This window comes from Bombina bombina, chromosome 1 (assembly GCF_027579735.1).
Source record: "Bombina bombina isolate aBomBom1 chromosome 1, aBomBom1.pri, whole genome shotgun sequence".
Taxonomy (NCBI): Eukaryota; Metazoa; Chordata; class Amphibia; order Anura; family Bombinatoridae; genus Bombina; species Bombina bombina.
This window is the reverse complement of record NC_069499.1, coordinates 1,172,330,639-1,172,357,785: the sequence shown is the minus strand read 5'-3', so window position 1 is coordinate 1,172,357,785 and position 27,147 is coordinate 1,172,330,639. Positions and strand designations below refer to the sequence as shown.

General features: G+C 38.4%; 1 protein-coding gene across 1 annotated transcript in view; it reads right to left on the bottom strand.

Annotated features, from left to right (window-relative positions):
- ASIC2 (acid sensing ion channel subunit 2) overlaps positions 1 to 27,147 on the bottom strand; it is a 796,537-nt gene that overhangs the window by 314,319 nt on the left and 455,071 nt on the right. The window contains exon 3 of the mRNA XM_053699697.1: positions 5,292 to 5,419. Coding sequence (XP_053555672.1) covers positions 5,292 to 5,419 — 128 coding nt within the window. The remainder of the gene's footprint in view (positions 1 to 5,291; positions 5,420 to 27,147) is intronic.

The window sequence follows — 27,147 nt, the reverse complement described above, 5'->3', positions numbered from 1 at the left end:
CAGCCCATCCTGTCCCCACTGGCCAGACCTGCATTTCTCTGGGCATCACAGTTCTGCATTCTTATATAAGATGCACTTCATCCTCACACAATCTCCTTCAAGTCCTGATGAGCCAATCCCCTCTAAATAGATTGTAGTTTCTGAGCTGATTTACCAATTAGTGAGTCTCTATGACAGCAGTATGTTGGACCTACAAGCTGCTATTTCTGGCTGAGCTGAAGAACAATTTGTCTTCTTGCAACTATAAAAACTGACTCTGTGTGTGTTAGTATTTGTATTTTACATTGTTTACTGCAATATATCATAATGCATGCAATAAGACAAAGGGTTAAGACAATATTTATAGTTTAACACAACCTATCACAATGTATCCCATAAATTAGATTCTCTATGTGCGGCGGATGACAGTTGGCTGTTGAATAGCACTGACATATCTTAGAAACTGCCAGATTTTATCAGCCACAATAATGTATCATACAGTTTTGGGCTGCGAGACTTGAGGCTGTTGCTGCATTTGTGTGTAAGGGAGCAGGCTGATGTAGGTGACAAGAATCATTAGACAGGTGTGGGCTGGGATAATAATACTTATAAGGACATCTGGTTAGATCTTCCAGCTTCCTGAGATTTAGCTAAATCTTCACCCCAGATCACATGCACCTATTTCTCCTTAGATACAAATGGCAGTTGTCCCATATACCCTTGCCCCCTTTAACCAAGAATAGAAATGCTTCTCATTTAAGAACAGACCTGCCAATCATCTATGGCAGCAATGGTCAGACTATGAGAGTGTTTCACAACTCCAGTCCTCAGAGACCCCTAACAAGCCAGATTTTCCTGATATCTTAACTAAAGCACAGGTGAAACAATCAGCTGACCAGTATCCATCGTTACTAACCTGCTCTCACCTTTCAGCTGTGCCCAGATAATTCAGATATAATGCAAATCTGGCTTGTTACAGGTACTTGAGGACTGGAGTTGAGAAACACTGGGCTATGACACAAGTGCCCAAACTGCCACTGAAAACAAATTTATTGGCACTTTGCCTCTGGGTTACTGCTATATTGTTTCGTTTCTTTAGTTGCTATTTCTAAATAATTTGTTTTACTTATAACTGCATACTGTTTATGGGCTTTTAAACTGGAATTGCTTATACATAGCACAAATTTATAAGACAAGTTTACAGTACAGCTCTGTAACTTTTATGTCGTTTTCATTCAAAATTTTGTCTCTGAAAAAAATGTTCTACCACGTTTTGATAATGGTTATGGTCCTAAGGGCCTAATGATTACACATTGTCCTGTTTGGAGAGAAATTGTAGTGCATACTTCACAGGGGCTGAACTCACTGAATGCTCAAAGAAAACTATAACTCTACAGCACTGTGAGATCTTTCTCATTTCTGTATGTGAAGGAGAGACAAGCCCAGTGCAATACAGCACTGCATGATATGAGAGTTTTGTTACACTTACACTTGTGCTTTGTATTTTATATTATTTTACACTTCAGATTCAGCATTATTACATTTAAGCTTTGCACTTTCTATTTTATATTTTAATACATTTATATCCAGCAGTGATTATACAAATTCTGAATTTGTTTTTAAAGTTTCTGTGTTACTTTAACAAATTAAGATCATACTTTGTATATTTAGGTCTATCTTTTCCAACTTACATTGCACTTTGTATTTTCTATACTGCAAAATAAAACACATCTTCAGAATGTGGGAGGGACAGGGGTATTCCCTTGCTGAACAGGGGAGTTCCTGGGGTAAGTTTGAAGCTTCTCAAAAGACTTGTGAAATGCTGTAAGCATTTTAAACAAACTGGTTTCACTGATTTTTCTTGCCAGCTGACCATGTAAAGTTTGTTAGAAAATTCACAGTACACACAATACACTTATTTAACTGAAAGAAAAGTAATATTGTCAGGGTTTTTTTCCCCTGCTTTGTTTGCCATGTGCTGCTGGCATTCATTTTTCTCACCTTTTCTTGCTGAATCATGTCCAGAGTGTGTGATGCTGTTCATTTTCTGCACGCACTCTTATGGCCAGACTGTTGTACATCATCCATGTGAGACAGGTTGCAGTCTCAGAAATGTGATGTTGTCACTTATTATTTAAAGGGCATCTGTTCAGTATGCTTTGCCCTTGCATTGTCTCAGACCTGTTTGTGAGTTCCTGTGTTCCAGTTCCTGTGCATTACCTTGCTAGTCGGACGTCTCTTCTGGTTCCTGATCCCTGGCTTGTTCCTGACTTTGCTGTTCTCCTAGTTCCTGATTCCGGCCCGTCTGACTACTAGCTTTGGTTCCTGACTCAGCTCCGGTTTTGACTCCTGGCATGTTATTTGACTTGTGGTCTTTTTTAATATTTTTCACTGAGATTACGAGTTTTGCGGTAACAGGGGTGTGCTGCTAACCAGCATTTTTTTTCACCGCTCACTTAAGACAACGCTGGTATTACAGTTTTTTTACAACCCGGCGTTATCCGCAAAAAGGTGAGCGTAGAGCAAAATTTTGCTCCACATCTCACCTCAATACCAGCGTTGCTTACGGTAGCGGTGAGCAGGTAAAACGTGCTCATGCACGAATTCCCCATAGGAAACAATGGGGCGGATTCAGCTGAAAAAAACCTAACACCTGCAAAAAAGCAGCGTTCAGCTTCTAACGCAGCTCCATTGATTCCTATGGGGAAATAAAATTTATGTCTACACATAACACCCTAACATAAACCCCGAGTCTAAACACCCCTAATCTTCCACTTATTAACCCCTAATCTGCCACCCCCGACATCGCCAACACCTGCATTATATTATTAACCCCTAATCTGCCGCTCTGGACACCACCGCCACCTACATTATCCCTATGAACCCCTAATCTGCTGCCCCCAACATCGCCGACACCTACATACTAAACCTCAAATGTCGCCGCAACCTACCTACATTTATTAACCCCTAATCTGCTGCCCCCATCATCGCCGCTACTATATTAAATTTATTAACCCCTAAACCTAAGTATAAACCTAAGTCTAACACCCCCCCTAACTTAAATATAATTTTAATAAAACAAAATAAAATTAAGACAATTAAATAAATTAATCCTATTTAAAACTAAATACTTACCTGTAAAATAAACCATAAGATAGCTACAATATAGCTAATAATTACATTTGTATCTATCTTAGGGTTTATTTTTATTTTACAGGCAACTTTGTATTTATTTTAACTAGGTAGAATAGTTATTCAATAGTTATTAACTATTTAATAACTACCTAGTTAAAATAAGTACAAATTTACCTGTAAAATAAATCCTAATCTAAATTACAATTACACCTAACACTACACTATCATTAAATTAATTACCTAAACTAACTACAATTAATTACTATTAAATTAAATAAACTAAAGTACAAAAACCTCCCACTAAATTACAGAAAATAAAAAAATAATTAATTTTTTTTAAACTAATTACACCTAATCTAATCCCCCTAATAAAATAAAAAAGCCCCCAAAATTAATAAAATTCTCTACCCTATACTAAATTACAGGCGGGATCTTCATCCAACCGGAGTGGAGCGGGTGCATCTTGAAGCGAGCCGACGAGGTGCATCCTCTTCTTCCAACGAGTCCCGACGAATGAAGGTTCCTTTAAATGACGTCATCCAATCAGCCAATAGGATTGAGCTTGCATTCTATTGGCTGTTCCAATCAGCCAATAGAATGCAAGCTCAATTCTATTGGCTGATTGCATCTTCCCAACTTAGAGAATCTTTGCTTATCAGGCCCATAGAAAGTAATAAAGCCTGTGTGTTTCCATAGAAAGTAATAAAGCTCTATGAGAAATTGAAGCTGTCAGTTTTTCAGTTTTATTTCAAATAGAAGAAAAACAAAGAGCAATGGAATACACATAAATGTACAAATTATGATCCTAATTTGTTATTTACACAGAAACTGTGAAAGCATAAAACTTAATATGAAGTGTAAATCATTATAAAACACAAAGCACAAAGTATAAATGCAGCAGAACTGTCATGTCATGCAATGCTATATAGTACTGGGTTTGTCTATCCACATCCAGAAATTCAGGGAATGCCCCTTGAAGAAATATAGCAAAATCTGCCTTTTAAGAATTTCACTAGGGATCTTGCAGTGCTGGAGTAGATAATCAAGCCCTAGATGAGGGATTAAATAAAAATCATGCATATTTCTAGACTTTATAATAATGCACAATTCATCGCAAAATATATTTTGTTAACTCCTGGATGCACCCTGTAAGTACATAAAGAAAAAATATATGTTATCCCATTGAGGACCATTCTCTTACTTTCCCTGTCCTCCACCATTTGCCTACAAACCCCTGTTAGTCTAACAGAAGAGTTCTCCCATCAATGTTGTAGCTCAAATTCCATATAATAATAGTATTACGTTTTTGGCTAACCATTAACTTTTTATGTAAAGCTAAATTATTATATCAGATTTGTACTTGACATTTTGAGCAGTAAAAGTATTTATTAACAAAAATATATGAAAAAATAACAATAATTACAGTGCTCATTTTCTTTTTAACAGGGGATTTTAAACATAGCCATTCCAAGTGAATCAAACCCTATCTTCCCAGTAATTAATCCTAACCCTAGACCTCTGCAATTAAACCTTACTGTCTATCACCAGATTAACCCCAACCATAGCAGGAACATTCACCATAATTAACCTATTCTAAACCTACTTTAAACAACTCCCTAATTGCCTTAAGTGTCTGTCTTTGATTCTTGAAACAATCCAGGTTATCACCTTTCTAAATCACTCTTTACCCCATAAGGCAATCTCTATTAAAAGTATCTAATTAAACCATTAAAGCAATAAGGAACCTTGTCTGGAAGAAACTAAACAGCCTGTTCTTAGGAGGTAAAGATGAGAATTCTGGTCTTCACAACATAAATAGGAGAAGGAGGAACAAAAAACAGGATGGAACAACAAACTTCAAGACGTTAATGCCAGTGTCAAATAGACGCAGCACTATTAATCTAAACCCGTTTTGAATTTACACCTGCTTTATAGCTATATAATAGCCAGGAGAGAAATCATGTTGAAGGGTCTGCACAGATATATTGAAATGCTGCAATTACATTTTAAAGATTAATCATAACAGACAGTGGTGTTGATTATTATTGGCTGATTTGATAATGGCTGTAACTCAATAGCAATCTAACCCAGTCAAGTTAAGCTAAGCTTATTATGTTAAAGTTATTTAATTGAAATATTTCACAGCATTTTAAAATAAAAATATGACATCTACCTACCCTCTGCTCCTGAGTAGCCACAAAAGTCTGGAATCCAGGAGCCACGCCAAACCCAAGCTCCTGGATAAAGGGAGGCTCAGACTGGCTATGAATCTGGACTTTAACTCCGGCCTCGAACATGGTGTCCTCTGGAGAATAAGAGATGATAGGAAAGTAGTCAGAAATGTAGGAATATGCCCCTGGAGGGCAGAATCAAAATACATAAATGTAGTAACATCTTTAGTCTGTACTTAACACATACTGTATATCATCAAGCATTAGCATTTCTGTTAAAATATTTAGGACCAGATTACAAGTGGAGCGACATTGGATTCTTTCATTATTGCTCTAACTACACTCAAAGTAAAATTACAATGTAGGTGGGTTAGAGTGTGTATTACAACTTAAAAGTAAAAAGTTAGTGAGTGAGCGAAACCCAATGCGCTAACTTCAGGACTTTGGATATCATGACCATGTTCACTTCTTTTCCCCATAGACTTCAATGGAACATGCAGTTAAAAAAAAAAAAAAAAACTAAGGCCCAGATTACGAGTTTTGCGTTAGAGGCTATGCGGTGCTAACAAGCAGTTTTCCCTCACCGCTCACTTACCTACAGCGCTGGTATTACAGGTTTTTACAAACCCGTTGTCAAAAGACAAGAAGTGAGCGTTGAGCAAAATTTTGCTTATTACCGCACTCCAATACCAGCACTGCTTAAGTCAGCGGTGAGCTGCTGCTTAAGTCAGCGGTGAGCTGCTCGTACGTGCTTGTGCACAATTTCCCCATAGGAATCAACGGGGAGAGCTGGCTGAGAAAAAGTCTAACACCTGCAAAAAAGCAGCGTAAAACTCAGTAACGCAGCCCCATTGATTTCTATGGGGAAACACATTTTATGTTTACACCTAACACCCTAACATGAACCCTGAGTCTAAACACCCCGAATCTTACACTTATTAACCCTAATCTGCCACCCCCGACATCGCCGACACCTGCATTATAATTATTAACCCCTAATCTGCCGCTCCACACACCGCCACCACCTACATTATATGTATTAACCCCAAATCTGCTGTCCCCAACGTTGCCGACACCTACATACTATTTATTAACCTCTAATCTGCTGCCCCCAATGTCGCCACCACTATATTAAAGTTATTAACCCCTAAACCTAAGTCTAACCCTAACCCTAACACCCCCTAACTTAAATATAATTACAATAAATTTAAATAAATATTCCTATCATTAACTAAATTATTCCTATTTAAAACTAAATACTTACCTGTAAAATAAACCCTAAGATAGCTACAATATAACTAATAGTTATATTGTAGCTATTTTAGGGTTTATTTTTATTTTACAGGCAAGTTTGCATTTATTTTAACTAGGTAGAATAGTTATTAAATAACTATTAACTATTTAATTACTACCTAGCTAAAATAAATACAAAAGTACCTGTAAAATAAAACCTAACCTAAGTTACACTAACACCTAACACTACACTATAATTAAATAAATTAACTAAATTAAATACAATTACCTAAATTAAATTAAATTAGCTAAAGCACCAAAAAAATCAAACATTAAATTACAGAAAATAATAAACAAATTACAGATATTTAAACTAATTACACCTAATCCAATAGCCCTATTAAAATAAAAAAGCCCCCCCAAAATAAAAAAAAACCCTTGCCTAAACTAAACTACCAATAGCCCTTATAAGGACATTTTTTGGGGCATTGCCCCAAAGTAATCAGCTCTTTTACCTGTATAAAAATACAAACAACCCCCCAACAGTAAAACACACCACCCACACAACCAACCCCCCAAATAAAATACTATCTAAAAAAAACTAAGCTCCCCATTGCCCTGAAAAGGGCATTTGGATGGGCATTGCCCTTAAATGAAATCAGCTCTCAACATAATTCCATTCTCTCCCCCCCCCCCTCAAATGCTCTCACTCAACCACAACCCTGATAACCTGAAACTTAGTTCATTCTCCCCTGTTACTGAGGAAGAAGTTTCGGCACTTATACTGCTCTCTCACCTCACCACCTGTCCCCTTGACCCTATCCCCTCACAGCTACTCCCCTCCCTCTCTGCTACCCTTACCCCTATACTAACACACATTTTCAACCTCTCCCTCAGCACTGGTACATTTCCCTCATCGATGAAACATGCACTGGTCACACCTATCCTCAAAAAACCTTCCCTTGATCCTACCTCCCCATCCAACTACCGCCCTATTTCCCTTCTCCCTCTTGCTTCAAAGCTTCTCGAAAAACTAATATATGCACGCCTATCCCATTTCCTTACGTTAAACTCCCTTCTTGACCCACTGCAATCTGGATTTCGTCCCTATCACTCCACAGAGACAGCTATTGTTAAGGTCACCAACGACCTACTTACAGCAAAATCAAAAGGCAACTTCTCTCTGCTTATCCTCCTTGATCTGTCCGCAGCCTTTGACACTGTCGACCTCCCTCTTTTGCTCCAAACCCTCCAATCCTTCGGCATCTGTGATACAGCCCTTTCGTGGCTCTCTTCCTACCTATCAAACCGTACCTTCAGTGTAGCCTTCTCTGGGGTCTCCTCTGCCCCGTCACCACTTTCTGTCGGAGTACCGCAAGGCTCTGTCCTCTGTCCCCTTCTCTTCGAAAATCTATACGTCATCACTAGGCTCCCTAATAAAGTCCCACGGTTTCCAATATCATTTGTATGCCGATGACACCCAAATCTACTTCTCTGCACCAGATCTATCTCCTTCCTTGCTAACCCATGTCACTAACTGTCTTTCTCACATCTATTCCTGGATGTCCTCCCACTACCTCAAGCTAAATCTCTCCAAAACTGAGCTCCTCATTTTCCCCCCTTCTTCCAAAATCTCCACCCTCAATATCTCTATAACTGTCGACAACTCCATCATTACCACTACCCCGCATGCCCGATGTCTCGGGGTCACATTTGACTCAGATCTTTCCTTTACTCCTCACATTCAGTCCTTGGCTAAAGCCTGCCGCTTCCACCTTAAAAACATCTCCAAAATTAGACACTTCCTTACACAAGACACAAAAGATTTTAATCCACTCTCTCATTCTTTCATGCCTTGATTACTGCAACTCTGTCCTCTCTGGTCTCCCCACCTGCCGCCTAGCTCCCTTACAATCCATAATGAATGTCTCTGCCAGACTCATCTTCCTTACACGTCGCTCTTTATCTGCTGCTCCTCTCTGCCAATCTGTTCACTGGCTTCCTCTTGCCTCTAGGACAAAACACAAAATTCTCACTCTGACATACAAAGCCCTCAACTGCACTGCTCCTCCTATATCTCAGACCTTGTCTCCAGATACTCTCCCTCCCGTACCCTTCGCTCTGCTCATGATCTCCTACTCTCCTCCTCTCTGGTTACCTCATTGCACTCCGTTTACAGGACTTCTCCAGACTGGCTCCCATCTTGTGGAACTCTCTGCCTCGCCCCACAAGACTCTCCCCTAGTTTGAAAGCTTCAAGCTCTCCCTAAAGACTCTACTGTTCAAGGATGCATACAACCTATGCTAACCTTACTTTATACCAGTTCCACTCCTCCATTGCTATCCCCTGAACCCCCTTAGAATGTAAGCCTAAGAGTCCAGCTGTTTGTAGATCACCTTCTTAAGAGTGGATTACAACAGTGCAACTCTTCGCAGGGCCCTCTACCCATTTGATCCCTTTAATTGTTTTGTTGTACTCCCCTTTGTTTATAGCGCTGCAGAATCTGTTGGCGCTCTACAAATAGCCGATAATAATAATAATAAAAGGGCATTTAGCTCTATTGCAGCCCAAAGTCCCTAACCTAAAAATAAAACCCACCCAATACACCCTTAAAAAAACCTAACACTAACCCCATTAACATTGACTTCCCGGGAGAAGTCTTCATCCAAGCCAGGCCGAAGTCCTCAACGAAGCCTGGAGAAGTTTTCATCCAAGCTAGGCGAAGTGGTCCTCCAGACGGGCAGAAGTCTTCATCCAGACGGCATTTTCTATCTTCTTCCATCTGGCGCAGAGCGGGTCCATCTTCAAGACATCCGACGCAGAGCATCCTCTTCATCCGATGACTAAAGCTGAATGAAGGCACCTTTAAGTGACGTCATCCAAGATTGGATCAACCAATAGGATTGAACTTCAATCCTATTGGCTGATTGCATCAGCCAATAGGATTTTTTCTACCTTAAAGTGTCAGTAAACCTTAAAAATAATGTTATAACATTATGTTAGCCAAACTTTATAAAACCTAATGTACCCTTTTAATTTTTTAAAAAAACGGCTGTTTTACAGACCCACTCTCTGTACTCTGCTGACAGCAGGAGCGAGCTGCACTTAGTCTTATGGTGCAGTCGGGCCAGGCTGTGTGACTATACAGCTGGCCCTATGCGCTGTGTGAATATAACAGAGCCGCTCAGCAGAGTACAGAGAGCGGGTCTGTAAAACAGCCGTTTTTTAAAAAAATTAAAAGGGTACATTAGGTTTTACAAAGTTTGGCTATATAATGTTATATAATTCTGCACTATGTGCAGAATTATATAACATTATTTTTAAGGTTTACTGTCCCTTTAATTCCGATTGGCTGATAGAATTCTATCAGCCAATCGGAATCTAAGGGACGCCATCTTGGATGACGTCACTTAAAGGTACCTTCATTGTTGGGTTTTACTGTTGGGGGGGTTGTTTGTATTTTTTTTTTACAGGTAAAAGAACTGAATACTTTGGGGCAATGCCCGCCAAAGGCCCATTTAAGGGCTATTGGTAGTTTAGTTTAGGCTAGGGTTTTTTTTTTTATTTTGGGGGGCTTTTTTATTTTAATAGGCCTATTAGATTAGGTGTAATTAGTTTAAATATCTGTAATTTGTTTATTATTTTCTGTAATTTAGTGGGGGGGGGTTGTACTTTAGCTAATTTAATTTAATTTAGGTAATTGTATTTAATTTAGTTAATTTATTTAATTATAGTGTAGTGTTAGGTGTTAGTGTACCTTAGGTTTTATTTTACAGGTACTTTTGTATTTATTTTAGCTAAGTAGTTATTAAATAGTTAATAACTATTTAATAACTATTCTACCTAGTTAAAATAAATACAAAGTTGCCTGTAAAATAAAAATAAACTCAAAGATAGCTACAATATCACTATTAGTTATATTGTAGCTATCTTAGGGTTTATTTTACAGGTAAGTATTTCGTTTTAAATAGGAATAATTTAGTTAATGATAGGAATATTTATTTAGATTTATTGTAATTATATTTAAGTTAGGAAGTGTTAGGGTTAGACTTAGGTTTGGGGTTAATAACTTTAATATAGTGGCGGCGACGTTGGGGTGGCAGATTAGGGGTTAATAAATAGTATGTAGGTGTCAGTGATGTTGGGGGCCGCAGATTAGGAGTTAATAAATAGTATGTAGGTGGCGGTGGTGTACGGAGCGGCATATTAGGGGTTAACATTTTTATTATAGTGTTTGCGATGCGGGAGGGCCTCTGTTTAGGGGTTAATAGGTAGTTTATGGGTGTTAGTGTACTTTTTAGCACTTTAGTTATGAGTTTTATGTTACGGCGTTGTACCATAAAACTCATAACTACTGACTTTTAAATGCGGCGTAAAAAAGCAGCGTTAGGACCTCTTAACACTGCTTTTTTACCCTAACGCACAACTCGTAATCTAGCCGTAACACTTTTAGCTTGTGCTAACCTGACATGCATTAGACCAATTGCGCTAAACCAAAGGAATTTATGCATATTTTACATTCCAATGTTCTTCACATTGAAGAAAATGTTTGTTTTTTTATTTTTAAATATATATATATAATATATATATATATATATATATATATATATATATATATATATATATATATATAGATAGATAGATATATAGACAGATATATATATATATAAATATATATATAAATATATCTAAAGATACAGATATGTATATATGTATATATATATATATATATATATATATATATATAAATAGTGACCTGCGGCACCTTTAGCACACCACTGGTAATCTAGCCCTTAGTCATGTAATTATAGTATCTTGGTTTCAACAAACAGGTGGCTGTACTAATGTCTAGATCTCAACCCTGCAATGACAGAGCTCATTATTCTGGTGTTAGTGTCTCACAGCAAAAGCTGTAATATCAATATTCTATCCTTAAACTCGGTTTTGCCTGTGCTAATATCAGAGCACTATCCTCTCTAGAAATAACACAGCACATAAATAGAGCATAATGTTATGTTCATACATCATGTGACTGTTGTATTAGTTTCACATCTATGCCCGAGAAATGTCTCTGCAAGTGCCATGAATCCAACACAGAGAAGACAGAATTAAAGTCATGATTTCATTCTAGATAAGCCTGCACTAGTGTAAGGAACCTATCATAGCGACAACTGTAGTACTGATCTAGGAATAATTTACCTGATCATACCCCAGAGATAGCTGCCTTAGGAGCCTATTTCAGTACTGATCTAAAAATAAAGGTAGTATTGACATTGTTAACATTTCATCTGAGAGGTGGCTGCACAAGTGTCTCGATACTGTCTCTGAGATATCTGTTTTAGTGCCAAAATCCATCCTAATTGCTAGCTTTAGGATCCTGTTATATCTATGCCATTAAACCTAAAGAAACATATTTTCCACAGGTTCACACATCATTAAAGGGCCAGTGAACACTTTTAGATTGTAATATCAAGGGCCAGATTATAAGTGGAGGACTATTTAACACTCCTGCTGAAGCATGACTGTTACAAGAAGGTTTTTTTGCACATCAGGTTTTGCTTGTGTTATGAGTTGAAAGTAATCTGCTTTCGCTCACGCGCTATCCAGACAATGCAGAAACACAAACTTAGAAAATCCTGTGCACGTTCATCTGTTCACCCATGGAAGTCAATGGAGCAAAAAAAAATAAATTAAAAAAAACTAACACCCTAGTCGGGTGCATACACGATCGCATATTCTCACGAACGCTAAAACGACATGAAAATATGAATCTTTCCCATTCCAATGTTCTTCATATATATTTATGATGCTTTTTTGGTACTTAAAGAAAAAATAATAACTGGCACTGGGTAAATAAATTAGAAGAATACAATTTAGGGGAAACTAAAGTGATACAAAGTGACCCCCATATGGCGCAGCTATCTCTCTATATGGCACTTAAATTATAAAAAAATGAAGAAAACAAGAATGAGAGAGAAGGAAGAGAGAAATGAGAAAATAGAGACTTCTTCTACTGAGTGTGTTGAAAAGTAATACTTTATTTGTAACAAAATTATACCCCAAGTATTCCCGGCCTATATTCAGGAACCTCGGCATTGATCTGGGGGATGTGTATGAGACAGCACCAAGTAGACAAGCACACAAGTGTGTTTCAGCCCATATTTGGGCCGTTTTTCAATTTGACTAGTACAATCGGTACAAAATATATTTATACCTATATATAGATACAGTATCTCACAAAAGTGAGCACACCCCTCACATTTTTATGAATATTTTATTATATCTTTTCATGTGACAACACTGAAGAAATGACTTTGCTACAATGTAAAGCAGTGAGTGTACAGGCTGTATTACAGTGCAAATTTGCTGTCCCCTCAAAATAACTCAAGACACAGCCATTAATGTCTAAACCATTGACAACAAAAGTGAGTACACCCCTAAGTGGAAATGTCCAAATTGGGCCCAATTAGCCATTTTCCCTCCCTGGTGTCATGTGACTCGTTAGTGTTACAAGGTCTAAGGTAAGAATCAGGAGCATGTGTGTTAAATTTGGTATTATCACTCTCACACTCTCTCAAACTGGTCACTGGAAGTTCAATGGCACCTTATGTCAAAGAACTCTCTGAGGATCTGAAAAAAAGAATTGTTGCTCTACATAAATATGGCCTAGGCTATAGAAGATTGCTGAAACTGAGCTGCAGCATGGTGGGCAAGACCATACAGCGGTTGAGTGCACATGCTCAGCATCATATCCAGAGGTTGTCTTTGGGAAATAGATGTATGAGTGCTGCCAGCATTGCTGCAGAGGTTGAAGGAGTGGGGGGTCAGCATGTCAGTGCTCAGACCATACGCTGCACACTGCATCAAATTTGTCTGCATGGCTGTCATCCCAGAAGGAAACATCTTCTTAAGATGATACATAAGAAAGCCTGCAAACAGTTTGCTGAAGACAAGCAGACTAAGGACATGGATTACTGGAACCATGTCCTGTGGTCCGATGAGACCAAGATAAACTTATTTGGTTTAGATGGTGTCAAGCGTGTGTGGCGGCAACCAGGTGAGGAGTACAAAGACAAGAGTGTCTTGCCTATAGTCAAGATGACCACTGGCTTGCTAAAGAAGCTGAGGGTAAAGGTGATGGACTGGCCAAGCATGTCTCCAGACCTAAACCCTATTGAGCATCCTCAAACAGAAGGTTGAGGAGCACAAGGTCTCTAACATCCACCAGCTTTGTGATGTCGTCATGGAGGAGTGGAAAAGGACTCCAGTAGCAACCTGCAAAGTCCTGGTGAATTTCATGCCCAAGAGGGTTAAGGCAGTGCTGGAAAATAATGGTGGCCACGCAAAATATTGACACTTTGGGCCACTTTGGACATTTCCACTTAGGGGTGTACTCACTTTTGTTGCCAATGGTTTAGACATTAATGGCTGTGTGTTGAGTTATTTTGAAGGGACAGCAAATTTACACTGTTATAATGAAAATATGTAATAAAATATTTACAAAAATGTGAGGGGTTTCCTCATTTTTGTGAGATACTGTATATACATTATATATAGGTATAGATATATAAAGATATATAAAGAAATATCTATTTAGAAATACTTAGAACATATTATGCTATGTGCAGAACATTGCAATACCAAATATTTACAGTAAATATATGGGGGGGTAGTTATCAAGCCGTCAACCTCAAATACGCTGGAATTCCGCAGCGTATTTGTGGCGAGGCTGATTCGCCTTAGTTATCAAAGGCTAGAGACCGGCAAAAGTAGAATTTTGTGACGTAAACTTCGATCCGCCGGACTCAGTCCGACACAGATCGATTCTTACGTCACTCCAGATGTTCCGCACACAAGTGCGGCACAATCTCACTACTTTTGCTAGTTATCAAATGACTAGCAGGTACGCTCGGCACTTTTACGGCCCAGCGTACCTGGTTTTCAAACCGCCACCCCTGGAGGCGGCGGATCCCATAGGAATCAATGGGAGTCTGAACATAGCGAAAGTACAAGTTCGCTGCTGACAGACATCCCATTGATGTCTATTGGCTGTTCCGATCAGCTAATAGAATGCGAGCTCAATCTGATTGGCTGATTGGATCAGCCAATCGGATTGAACTTGAATCTGATTGGCTGATTCAATCAGCCAATCAGATTTTTCCTACCTTAATTCCGATTGGCTGATAGAATCCTATCAGCCAATCGGAATTGAAGGGACGCCATCTTGGATGACGTCCCTTAAAGGAGCCTTCATTTGTCGGTAGTCCGTCGGGAAAGAAGGATGTTCCGCGTCGGCGGAATGAAGATTCAAGACCCGTTTTTCGAAGATGACCTCGCCCGGATAGAAGATTTCTTCAGTGCCGCTTGGAGGATCACTTCATCGGATGGAAGATTTCTTCAGTGCCCCTTGGAGGATCACTTCTGCCGGTCCGGATGTCCTCTTCAGTTCCATCGGTGGCTCGGTTGAGTGAAGACGACTAAAGGTAGGATGATCTTCAGGGGATTAGTGTTAGGTTATTTTAAGGGGGGTTTGGGTTAGATTAGGGGTATGTGGGTGGTGGGTTTTAATGTTGGGGGGGGGTTGTATTTTTCTTTTACAGGCAAAAGAGCTGAACTCTTTGGGGCATGCCCCCACAAAAGGCCCTTTTAAGGGCTGGTAAGGTTAAAGAGCTTTGAACTTTTTTAATGTAGAATAGGGTAGGGCATTTTTTTATTTTGGGGGGGTTTGTTATTTTATTAGGGGGCTTAGATTAGGTGTAAGTAGCTTAAAATTGTTGTAATATTTTTTAAAATGTTTGTAACTTATTTTTTTTATTTTTTGTACTTTAGTTAGTTTATGTAATTGTATTTAATTGTAGTTATTTGTAGGTAGTTTATATAATTTATTTAATGATAGTGTAGTGTTAGGTTTAATTGTAACTTAGGTTAGGATTTATTTTACAGGTAATTTTGTATTTCTTTTAGCTAGGTAGTTATTAAATAGTTAATAACTATTTAATAACTATTCTAACTAGCTAAAATAAATACAAATTTACCTGTAAAATAAATATAAATCCTAAGATAGCTACAATGTAATTATTAATTATATTGTAGCTATCTTAGGGTTTATTTTACAGGTATTTAGTTTTAAATAGGAATAATATATTAAAGTATAGTGTAGTGTTAGGTGTAATTGTAACTTAGGTTAGTTTTTAGTTTACAGGTACATTTCTCTTTATTTTAGCTAGGTAAGCTATTAAATAGTTAATAACTATTTAATAGCTATTGTACCTAGTTAAAATAAATTGAAAGTTACCTGTAAAATAAAAATAAATCCTAAGATAGCTACAATATAATTATTATTTATATTGTAGCTATATTAGGGTTTATTTTAAAGGTAAGTATTTAGTTTTAAATAGGATTAACTTAGGCCTAGATTTGGAGTTCGGCGGTAGCCGTCAAAACCAGCGTTAGAGGCTCCTAACGCTGGTTTTGGCCGCCCGCTGGTATTTGGAGTCAGTGATTAAAGGGTCTAACGCTCACTTTTCAGCCGCGACTTTTCCATACCGCAGATCCCCTTACGTCAATTGCGTATCCTATCTTTTCAATGGGATCTTTCTAACGCCGGTATTTAGAGTCGTTTCTGAAGTGAGCATTAGAGCTCTAACGACAAAATTCCAGCCGCCTGAAAATAGCAGGAGTTAAGAGCTTTCTGGCTAACGCCGGTTCATAAAGCTCTTAACTACTGTACCCTAAAGTACACTAACACCCATAAACTACCTATGTACCCCTAAACCGAGCTCCCCCCACATCGCCGCCACTCGATTAAAATTTTTAACCCCTAATCTGCCGACCGCCACCTACGTTATACTTATGTACCCCTAATCTGCTGCCCCTAACCCCGCCGACCCCTGTATTACATTTATTAACCCCTAACCTGCCCCCCACAACATCGCCGCCAGCTACTTAAAATAATTAACCCCTAATCTTCCGACCGCAAAGCGCCGCCACCTACGTTATCCCTATGTACCCCTAATCTGCTACCCCTAACACCGCCGACCCCTATATTATATTTATTAACCCCTAATCTTCCCCCCTCAACGTCGCCGACACCTGCCTACACTTATTAACCCCTAATCTGCCGAGCGGACCTGAGCGCTACTATAATAAAGTTATTAACCCCTAACCCGCCTCACTAACCCTATAATAAATAGTATTAACCCCCTAATCTGCCCTCCCTAACATCGCCGACACCTAACTTCAATTATTAACCCCTAATCTGACGACCGGAGCTCACCGCTATTCTAATAAATGTATTAACCCCTAAAGCTAAGTCTAACCCTAACACTAACATACCCCCTAACTTAAATATAATTTACATCTAACGAAATTAATTAACTCTTATTAAATAAATTATTCCTATTTAAAGCTAAATACTTACCTGTAAAATAAATCCTAATATAGCTACAATATAAATTATAATTATATTATAGCTATTTTAGGATTAATATTTATTTTACAGGCAACTTGGTATTTTTTTTAACTAGGTACAATAGCTATTAAATAGTTAAAATAATAACAAATTTACCTGTAAAATAAATCCTAACCTAAGATATAATTAAACCTAACACTACCCTATCAATAAAATAATTAAATAAACTACCTACAATTACCTACAATTAACCTAACACTACACTATCAATAAATTAATTAAACACAATTGCTACAAATAAATACAATTAAATAAACTAGCTAAAGTACAAAAAATAAAAAAGAACTAAGTTACAAAAAATAAAAAAATATTTACAAACATAAGAAAAATATTACAACAATTTTAAACTAATTACACCTACTCTAAGCCCCCTAATAAAATAACAAAGACCCCCAAAATAAAAAAATTCCCTACCCTATTCTAAATTAAAAAAGTTACAAGCTCTTTTACCTTACCAGCCCTGAACAGGGCCCTTTGCGGGGCATGCCCCAAGAATTTCAGCTCTTTTGCCTGTAAAAGAATAAATATAATACCCCCCCCCCCAACATTACAACCCACCACCCACATACCCCTAATCTAACCCAAACCCCCCTTAAATAAACCTAACACTAAGCCCCTGAAGATCTTCCTACCTTGTCTTCACCATACCAGGTTCACCGATCCGTCCTGGCTCCAACATCTTCATCCAACCCAAGCGGGGGTTGGCGGCCCATCATCCGGTGCTGAAGAGGTCCAGAAGAGGCTCCAAAGTCTTCCTCCTATCCGGCAAGAAGAGGACATCCGGACCGGCAAACATCTTCTCCAAGCGGCATCTTCGATCTTCTTCCATCCGGTGCGGAGCGGGTCCATCTTGAAGCAGGCGACGCGGATCCATCCTCTTCTTCCGTTGTCTCCCGACTAATGACGGTTCCTTTAAGGGACGTCATCCAAGATGGCGTCCCTCGAATTCCGATTGGCTGATAGGATTCTATCAGCCAATCGGAATTAAGGTAGGAATTTTCTGATTGGCTGATGGAATCAGCCAATCAGAATCAAGTTCAATCCGATTGGCTGATCCAATCAGCCAATCAGATTGAGCTCGCATTCTATTGGCTGTTCCGATCAGCCAATAGAATGCAAGCTCAATCTGATTGGCTGATTGGATCAGCCAATCGGATTGAACTTGATTCTGATTGGCTGATTCCATCAGCCAATCAGAAAATTCCTACCTTAATTCCGATTGGCTGATAGAATCCTATCAGCCAATCGGAATTCGAGGGACGCCATCTTGGATGACGTCCCTTAAAGGAACCGTCATTAGTCGGGAGACAACGGAAGAAGAGGATGGATCCGCGTCGCCTGCTTCAAGATGGACCCGCTCCGCACCGGATGGAAGAAGATCGAAGATGCCGCTTGGAGAAGATGTTTGCCGGTCCGGATGTCCTCTTCTTGCCGGATAGGAGGAAGACTTTGGAGCCTCTTCTGGACCTCTTCAGCACCGGATGATGGATCGCCAACCCCCGTTTGGGTTGGATGAAGATGTTGGAGCCAGGACGGATCGGTGAACCTGGTATGGTGAAGACAAGGTAGGAAGATGTGGGTGGTGGGTTGTAATGTTGGGGGGGGGGTATTGTATTTATTCTTTTACAGGCAAAAGAGCTGAAATTCTTGGGGCATGCCCCGCAAAGGGCCCTGTTCAGGGCTGGTAAGGTAAAAGAGCTTGTAACTTTTTTAATTTAGAATAGGGTAGGGAATTTTTTTATTTTGGGGGGCTTTGTTATTTTATTAGGGGGCTTAGAGTAGGTGTAATTAGTTTAAAATTGTTGTAATATTTTTCTTATGTTTGTAAATATTTTTTTATTTTTTGTAACTTAGTTCTTTTTTATTTTTTGTACTTTAGCTAGTTTATTTAATTGTATTTATTTGTAGCAATTGTGTTTAATTAATTTATTGATAGTGTAGTGTTAGGTTAATTGTAGGTAATTGTAGGTAGTTTATTTAATTATTATATTGATAGGGTAGTGTTAGGTTTAATTATAACTTAGGTTAGGATTTATTTTACAGGTAAATTTGTTATTATTTTAACTAGGTAACTATTAAATAGTTCTTAACTATTTAATAGCTATTGTACCTGGTTAAAATAAATACAAAGTTGCCTGTAAAATAAATATTAATCCTAAAATAGCTACAATGTAATTATAATTTATATTGTAGCTATATTAGGATTTATTTTACAGGTAAGTATTTAGCTTTAAATAGGAATCATTTATTTAATAAGAGTTAATTAATTTCGTTAGATGTAAATTATATTTAAGTTATGGGGGTGTTAGTGTTAGGGTTAGACTTAGCGTTAGGGGTTAATACATTTATTAGAATAGCGGTGAGCTCCGCTCTGAAGATTAGGGGTTAATAATTGAAGGTAGGTGTCGGCGATGTTAGGGAGGGCAGATTAGGGGTTAATACTATTTATGATAGGGTTAGTGAGGCGGATTAGGGGTTAATAACTTTATTATAGTAGCGCTCAGGTCCGCTCGGCAGATTAGGAGTTAATAAGTGTAGGCAGGTGTCGGCGACGTTGAGGGGGGCAGATTAGGGGTTAATAAATATAATATAGGGGTCGGCGATGTTAGGGCAGCAGATTAGGGGTACATAGGGATAACGTAGGTTGCGGCGGTTTACGGAGCGGCAGATTAGGGGTTAAAAAAATATGCAGGGGTCAGCGATAGCGGGGGCGGCAGATTAGGGGTTAATAAGTGTAAGGCTAGGGGTGTTTAGACTCGGGGTACATGTTAGAGTGTTAGGTGCAGACGTAGGAAGTGTTTCCCCATAGGAAACAATGGGGCTGCGTTAGGAGCTGAACGCTGCTTTTTTGCAGGTGTTAGGTTTTTTTTCAGCTCAAACAGCCCCATTGTTTCCTATGGGAGAATCGTGCACGAGCACGTTTTTGAGGCCGGCCGCGTCCGTAAGCAACTCTGGTATCGAGAGTTGCATTTGCGGTAAAAATGCTCTACGCTCCTTTTTTGGAGCCTAACGCAGCATTTGTTTGAACTCTCGATACCAGAGTTAATTTTATGGTGCGGCCAGAAAAAAGCCTGCGGAGCGTTAACAGCCCATCTACCGCCAAACTCCAAATCTAGGCCTTAGTTAATAAGAGAAATATTATTTAAATTTATTTTATTAATATTTAAGTTAGGGGGGCGTTAGGGTTAGACTTAGGTTTAGGGTTAATAATTTTATTACAGTGGCGGCGGTGTAGTGGGGGGCAGGATAGGGGTTAATAAATTTATTATAGGTGGCGACGGTGTGGGGGGGGGCAGGATAGGGGTTAATAAATTTATTATAGGTGGCGACAGTGTAGGGGGGGCAGGATAGGGGTTAATACATTTAATATAGGTGGCGACGGTGTAGGGGGGGCAGGATAGGGGTTAATAAATTTATTATAGGTGGCGACAGTGTAGGGGGGGCAGGATAGGGGTTAATAAATTTAATATAGGTTGCGGCGGGTTCAGGGAGCGGCAGTTTAGGGGTTAAACTATTTAGTTGCGGCGATGTGCGGGATCAGCAGGATAGGGGTTAATAATTTTATTATAGAGGGCGACGGTATGGGGGGGCAGGATAGGGGTTACTAGGTATAATGTAGGTGGCAGCGGTGTCCGGGAGCGGCGGTTTAGGGGTTAATACATTTATCACAGTTGCGGCAGGGTCTAGGAGCGGCGGTTTAGGGGTTAATACATTTATCACAGTTGCGGCAGGGACTAGGAGTGGTGGTTTAGGGGTTAGTAACTTTATTGAGTTGCGGGAGGCTCCGGGGGCGCCGGTATAGGGGGTAGAACAGTGTAGTTAGTGTGAGTGCTTAGTGACAGGCTAGCAATAAAGCTGGGAAAAAGCCGAAGAGCAGCGAGATCGGATGAGTGATAACTCTCACAGTCCGCTGCTCATCGCCCCGTACTTGGTGCGCAGCTTTTTGACAGCTTTATTTGATAACTTAGGCGAACGTATTCAGGTCCACAGCGGCGAAGGTACGCGAGCTTAGGCGGGCGTATTGGGCCGGCGAAGGCAGGAAAAGTAGTCACGTTGATAACTACCCCCCATAGTTAAAAACTTTATTAAATATGAATATTGCATGCATATATTTGTTCATGTTTTCATCTACTTAACTGCAAAGGGCTCTAATGCACTTAAATATATGTATTTTGTGTGCACACATGTATGTAGGTGTTTATATGTGTATATAATGTCTGTAAATACACATAAATACATATGTACACACACATACACACACACACATACTGTATATATATATATATATATATATATATATATATATATATATATATATATATATATACCACCACAATTATGGAACGACCTCCCGCACACTTTCAAAGCTTCCCCATGCCTAATATCCTTTAAGAGATCTCTCTCTACATATCTCAAAACAGAATGCACCTGTCATTGTTGATTATATATTTCCTACCTGTTCTATGTTAAATTTTTGTGCATATATCATGTATTATTATTGTTTTGTATTTTATTGTACCCATTGTATCAATGCAATGTTTTGTGTACCCAGGACATACTTGAAAACAAGAGAAATCTCAATGTATCTTTCCTGGTAAAATATTTTATAAATAAAAAAATAAATAAAATATATATACCTATATATATATATATATATATATATATATATACAGTTGTATGCAAAAGTTTAGGCACCTCTGACAATTTCCATGATTTTCATTTATAAATAATTGGGTGTTTGGATCAGCAATTTCATTTTGATCCATCAAATAACTGAAGGACACAGTAATATTTCAGTAGTGAAATGAGGTTTATTGGATTAACAGAAAATGTGCAATATGCATCAAAACAAAATTAGACAGGTGCATAAATTTGGGCACCCCAACAGAAATATTGCATCAATATTTAGTAGAGCCTCCTTTAGCAGAAATAACAGCCTCTAGATGCCTCCTATAGCCTGTAATGAGTGTCTGTATTCTGGATGAACGTATTTTGGACCATTCCTTCTTGCAAAACATCTCCAGTTCAGTTAGGTTTGATGGTTGCCGAGCATTGACAGCCCACTTCAAATCACCCCACAGATTTTCAATAATATTCAGGTCTGGGGACTGGGATGGCCATTCCAGAACATTGTACTTGTTCCAGTGTTTTAGGTTGTTGTCTTGTTGAAATATCCATCCCCCGGTGTAACTTCAACTTTGTGACTGATTCCTCAACATTATTCTCAAGTATCTGCTAATATTGAGTGGAATCCATGCGACCGTCAACTTTAACAAGATTCCCAGTAAGGGCACTGGACACACAGCCCCAAGCAGGATGGAACATCCACCAAATTTTACTGTGGGTAGCAAGTGTTTGTCTTGGAACGATGTGTTCTTTTGCCACCATGCATAATGCCCCTTGTTATGACCAAATAGCTCAATCTTTGTTTCATCAGTCCACAGCACCTTCTTCCAAAATGAAGTTGGCTTGTCAAATTTTATATATATATATATTTTTATATATATATATATATATATATATATATATATATATATAATTTTACATAATTATAATACAAATTTTATATAATTTTCATTGATTTCGCTCTAATGCAGTCATAAATGAACATTTAGATGATCCTATTTCTGTACAAATGTACAAATTGCATAGTTGAAAGCATTAAAGGGAAAGTTCACCCAAAAATGTTCTCCCCTTTAAATTGTTCCCAATGATTTATTTTACCTGCTGAAGTGTTTTAAATTGTTTACAAGTAGCGCCTTTACCCCTAATTTGGCACTTGAAATAGATGATTCAGCTTGTGGTTTCCCAACCTATACTGAAAATTTCTATGCTGGAGTATATTCTATTGGGTGCTCGGACAAAATGCCGACGGACAGAATGCCGAAGCACATTTGTCCGTCAGACATATGTCCGAGATACACTGCTTCTGACTGCACGCCGAACAGCGCAATCACGTAATTGCGTAATTGTTATCACTAAAAAGCGGAATATTTAAATATATATTGTGCACTACTGAGGTAAAAAAGACAACACAAAGGCTTAAATAAATACATTTAAAAAACCATATCAAATTAATAAAATGGAGTTCATAAAGACATGTAAAGGAGGAAGAAAAATGTTACATGAAGGTTATGCATACATTGTAGACAAGAAAATGTAACATATTGGAGATGTGAAAAAAAGGTTTTTGTGGAGGAAGGCTAAAAACCATTAATGATATAATTGAAAAAGATGCATCAAATCATTCACATCCACCTGATGCAGCAAGAATTTTATCTATGAAAACAATTGAAAAATTAAATAAATAATAATAGTTGCTAAAAATTCAGAGGAAGTAACATCAAGCATAATACAAAATTGCACATCTAATTTCCCCCTTGAAGCAGCAGGAGCTCTACCTAAAAAAGAAACTCTTGCCAGAATGGTACGTCGACATCGAACAACACCAAATGGAAACATTTTAAATGATGAATTAAGAAAAACAACCAGAGGAGAAGATTTCATCATGTACGAAAGTGAAAATTTAATCATTCTGTCTACTAAAAAAAATGTAGATCTTCTTTCAAAAAAACAACACTGGCTCTGTGACGGAACATTTGACTCAGCTCCTTTAGGTTTTCAGTTGTATACAATGCATGTTTTAATAGAAGATAACAATACCATACCATTAGTATACTGCATATCAAAAAAATAAAAATCAGGAAACTTATAATTTAATTTTTAGTATTATAAAAGAAAAAAATCCAGATATTAAACCTATATCAATTACTGTAGATTTTGAAAGAGCAGCAATAAATTGCTTGACAAATTTTTTACAAAATACAATAATTTATGGATACTTTTTCCATTTTTCCCAATGCCTGTGGAGAAAAATACAATCTTTGGGCTTAAAAATATGGTATAATAATGAAAAAAAATGCTCTGATCATAAAATGCTTAGAAGCATTTGCATTTGTGCCAGTGGAAGATGTAGTTGAAACATTTAATGACTTTGTAAAATCAATAGAAAAACAAAACAGTAACATTTTATTTGAATTTTTAAATTATTTTGAAAAAAACCTGGATTGGCGAACTACAACAAGGTACAAGAAGAAAACCTACTTTCGATATTACGATGTGGAATACTTTTGAACGAACAAAACTAGGGTTACCTAGAACAAACAACTCTCTAGAAGGATGGCACAGAGCATTTGACCAACAAATGTCTATAACCCACCCAAGCATTTGCAGACTAGTTTCAAAAATAAGAAAGGAACAAGCAGATTGGGAGTTAACAATTGAAAAAATTGATTCTGGAGTTGAACTGAGAAAACCAAAAAAAAATATGAAATCATAAACAACAGGATAAAGAAAATTTTAGAAAAATACAGTGAATACTCAAGATTAGACTCTCTCTCTCTCTCTCTCTCTCTCTCTCTCTCTCTCTCCTGAGCTGCCAAGTCCTCGCGCGCCTCTGTGTTTCAGCTGAGCTGCCGGGTCCTCGAGCGCCTCTGTGTTTCAGCTGAGCTGCCGGGTCCTCGCGCGCCTCTGTGTTTCAGCTGAGCTGCCGGGTCCTCGCGCGCCTCTGTGTTTCAGCTGAGCTGCCGGGTCCTCGCGCGCCTCTGTGTTTCAGCTGAGCTGCCGGGTCCTCGCGCGCCTCTGTGTTTCAGCTGAGCTGCCGGGTCCTCGCGCGCCTCTGTGTTTCAGCTGAGCTGCCGGGTCCTCGCGCTGCTGCCGGGTCCTCGCGGCAAGAGTTTGTCTGAACTGCGCATGACGGCTTCAGACAAACTCTTGTCTTTTATTATATAGGATTTACTTAAATAAATCAAGATACATTCGGCCGAGGGCACATACGATCTAAAGTTTTCTGTTACAATCAGTGACTCGGGCACCACAACTGCCTCTGAGGTTCCCATGGGTCCCTACCCTCACAATGTACTTTTAACACATAATATAATTAAAAGTTAATATATTATAATATGTATATGTAAGTTAATATATAATATATATGTATATATATATATATATATATATATATATATATATATATATATATATATGTATATATAGCAAAGAAGATTATATATATTTATGTTATATATAAATTAATTTAATTGTCTTTTGTCAGTCCATTATTAAAAATGTTTTAGCTAAAACCATGATTTTTAAGCCTCATTCCCACACAGCAGCCGGATAAATGTCTTTCGGAATATTATCCGTCAGACAAATGTCCGTCGGACAAGCATCCATCGGATAACAGTCCGGCCATAATTCTATTGAATAGCCTGTTACAAACTGCTATTTGTAACTGGCCCTTTAAATGAAAAATTGCCCTGCTTCCATGGATCGTAGAGAAGCCTATTTGCCCTTTAAGAACCGTCTGGGGAGATATTGTGACTTTGGTGAACAATGCCCCTTTAAGACTATGTCCCCAGACCTGTAAAATAGCTTGTCCCTGGCTTTCTCCCACTTGGTTCAGTGAATGGGACTTGCTGAGCCAGGTGCCACACAGGCAGAGTGTTCCACAGAGGGGGAGCACTGTTACAGAGGCATTGGTTTTCATTGTGTGCCATTAAGTGCTATGTGACAGACCCTTCGGTCAGAACTAAAGAGATAACTTTGTTCAGCTTCAAGAAGCATTCTAAATACAAGTTTGCTGGGATCAGCTCTAATTAAGTTTAGTGAAAAACATTCCCATTGTCTAATCAGACTGCTAGTAGTGATAAGGTGGACTGCATTGTTTTCTTGTGTGTAATGTTATCTGCTGTTATGGCCTGTCAAAGGGCGTTGCCTCTCTATCTAAATGCATCAAATGTGTGATTGGGGATTTTATGCCTCCTCCTGAGAGTGTCTTTTTTGCATGTAACCTCAATAAAAACCAGGCTGTGTGTTCCAGCACATCAGACCTATTCTGACCCTCTAACTTGCAGCTTTGACTCATGTTTGTAGGGGACAGTTATAATCACTACAGGGATTGCTATGCTCTATATACTCCCTTAGCTACTGAGCTCCTGTAAGAGCTCTTGTTCCTGATCCTGCTTCACTCTAAAGAAGGAAGAGGTTCACCTACTGGAGCCTGGTCGTAGGTCCAGGGTGCAGAGCAGACGGCGAGATACCAGCCCAGCAGCGGTGGTTCGTAGAGTCTGCATTACGTATGGTGGCTACACAGTAGTTATAGTGTCTACGGTGCTGCTGATCCTTTGGGGAGCGCTAGGAGCATCCTTTTCTACGGTCCAACCTCCAGCCAGCCTGGAGGCAACCGTAACATAGCCTAAGTAAACACAGCCAGTAGAAGAGATTACACTCTCAGCGGGGGGCATGATAGCTAAGTAATAAAATTATAATTTTCCATTGTTCTCTCTAAGTATTGAGCTTTGGTTTTCTAGATAAATTTAAGATAAGGAAGCAAGTCTGTGTACATAAAAGTGATAACATAATAACATCTGATATTACCTGAAGCTCAACCCATTGTAATAGCCTGTGGTTTAAAAGCACAAAACCAGCTACTTCATATACACAAATAAACCTGAAAATGCAATTTCTCATAAATTTTATACTCTGCACCTGGTATAACAAGTCATTGAAAATACAATAATATAAAAACAATTTTACAGTGTACTGTCCCTTTAATTTGAAATATATTTAAAAAGGGTGTGTTTATATTAACATATGAATTAGAACACAGAAAAGGCGATTAATAAACAACAAAAGGTCCAAGGCACTGACTTTAAAAAAATAATAATTTGAAAGATCCAGAATATTGTTCTCCTGTATATACTGTATGTATATATATATATATATATATATATATATATATACTTAACACAATCCAGTTTAACCCACCAAGCGTCAACAGCCTGTTTGCAAAGATTTGGCAATGTACAGGAACAAACGTTTGCACTCACAGGTCTTTTTCAAACTTTTAATGTGGAACGTTTTCGGGGTATTAAAACCCCTTCATCAGCATGGTGATGAAGGGGTTTTAATACCCTGAAAACGTTCCACATTAAAAGTTTGAAAAAGACCTGTGAGAGCAAACGTTTGTTCCTATATATATATATATATGCAATGCTGTTGCAATGGGAATTCTGATATAATTGAATTGGGGACTTGTGTTTGTTAATAAGTAACATGAGCATATGACTGTACCTCCAACATTTTTTGGAAACTTTCCAG